We start from the raw sequence: 1,603 nt of genomic DNA on the forward strand, positions 1-1,603 counted from the left end.
GCAGAGAGCACCACAAAATATGGAATTGGATTTAGTATGCTCACTATTCATAGTTATTGTCTCTGAATAATGAAAATGTAATTTTTCAGTGCATGAAGAGTGATCACTCTCCTTCTCCCATGAGAACAGTCTCCACTTGTGCATGTAGTGTCTCACATTAATGTTGTCTCTCCATTCAGGCTTTTCTACTGCGAGCATCACCCAAGACCCTACGAACGCACAGAAAGTCAGGGTATCATACAGTGCATGCAGGAGACACTCATGCCTCAGAGTTGGACACCTTCTCCCCTACTCCATGTCAGATTCCAACACAACTGACTTCACCAACCCCTCCACCTTCATCCTTCTTGGCATTCCTGGCCTAGAGGCAGCCTATATCTGGATCTCCATTCCCTTCTGTGCTATGTACACCACAGCCGTATTAGGGAACTTCACCATCCTGTTTATCGTGAAGAGGGAGCCCAGCCTCCATGGGCCCATGTTCTATTTCCTGTGCATGCTGGCCGTCACTGACCTGGTCATGTCCACATCCACCCTGCCCAAAATGCTGAGCATCTTCTGGTTCAATTCCAGGGAGATCAGTTTCAGTGCCTGCCTCACCCAGATGTACTTCATTCATTCCTTCTCAACGATGGAGTCTGGAATCCTTGTGGCCATGGCTTTTGATCGCTACGTGGCCATCTGCCATTCCCTGAGACATTCCACCATCCTGACAAACTCTGTTGTGGCCAAAATATGCCTGGCCGTGGTGCTGCGCAGTGTCATACTCACATTACCCTATCCCTTCCTGGCGAGGCGGTGGCCATATTGCAGAACCAACATCATCCCCCACTCCTATTGTGGGCACATAGCTGTGGTGAAGCTGGCCTGTGCTGACATCCGCATCAGTAGTTACTATGGCCTGTTTAACTTTTTATCTGAGATAGGAATGGATGTGTTTTTTATAGCTGTGTCCTATACTCAGATCCTCCGGGCCATCTTCCGCCTCCCCACAAAGGATGCTCAGTTCAAAACTTTTGGGACCTGCATCTCTCACCTTTGTGCCATCTTAGCTTTGTACATCCCAGATTTATTCTCCTCTCTCACACAGAGGTTTGGCCACAATGTGCCATTGGATTTGCGCGTTCTCATTGCCAGTGTGTACCTGCTGGTTCCCCCCGTGCTGCACCCCATCATTTACGGATTGAGGACCAAACAGATCCGGGGCAGGCTGCTCCAGCTATTTACACGTAGAAAGACCTAAATATTTTCTCCTTGTGCTCTGGCTCTCAGATTGAGCTCTGTGTAGAGCTGGCTAGTGCATGGTGCTGGGGCCACTTCCCTGAAACACTCACTGGAGAGACAGAGAGACATTAAACCCTTTCCTGTCCTTACTGTGCTGTGTCAATGTGATGAACTGGGGAATCAGTCGTGTACACTACACTGGGTTGCCACCTTTCTAATTGCTGGTAGCTGGATCCCTGAAATTGCAATCTTGCCCCATCTCCTCTCTCAAGCCTGGACCCTGCTGTGTGTCTTCTCCCCAAGACCCTGCCCCATCACTTGCTCCTGTCTTCCCCTCCCCTTCTCACCTGTGACCCAGTCATCTCTAAAACCAATCTGT

At 49.4% G+C, this 1,603-nt stretch overlaps 1 protein-coding gene across 1 annotated transcript; it reads left to right on the forward strand.

Annotated features, from left to right (window-relative positions):
• The first annotated feature begins 295 nt into the window (after window positions 1-295).
• On the forward strand, window positions 296-1,243 carry LOC102942134 (olfactory receptor 52R1-like). The gene has a single exon (XM_027828677.2). The coding sequence runs from the start codon at window positions 296-298 to the stop codon at window positions 1,241-1,243; it is 948 nt and encodes a 315-aa protein (XP_027684478.2).
• The last annotated feature ends 360 nt before the right edge of the window (window positions 1,244-1,603 follow it).

Source organism: Chelonia mydas, chromosome 1 (genome assembly GCF_015237465.2).
Source record: "Chelonia mydas isolate rCheMyd1 chromosome 1, rCheMyd1.pri.v2, whole genome shotgun sequence".
NCBI classification, from domain to species: domain Eukaryota; kingdom Metazoa; phylum Chordata; order Testudines; family Cheloniidae; genus Chelonia; species Chelonia mydas.

Coding starts and splice junctions, on each gene's coding strand:
- LOC102942134 (XM_027828677.2), top strand. CDS start 296: ATGTCAGATTCCAACACAACTGACTTCACCAACCCCTCCACCTTCATC.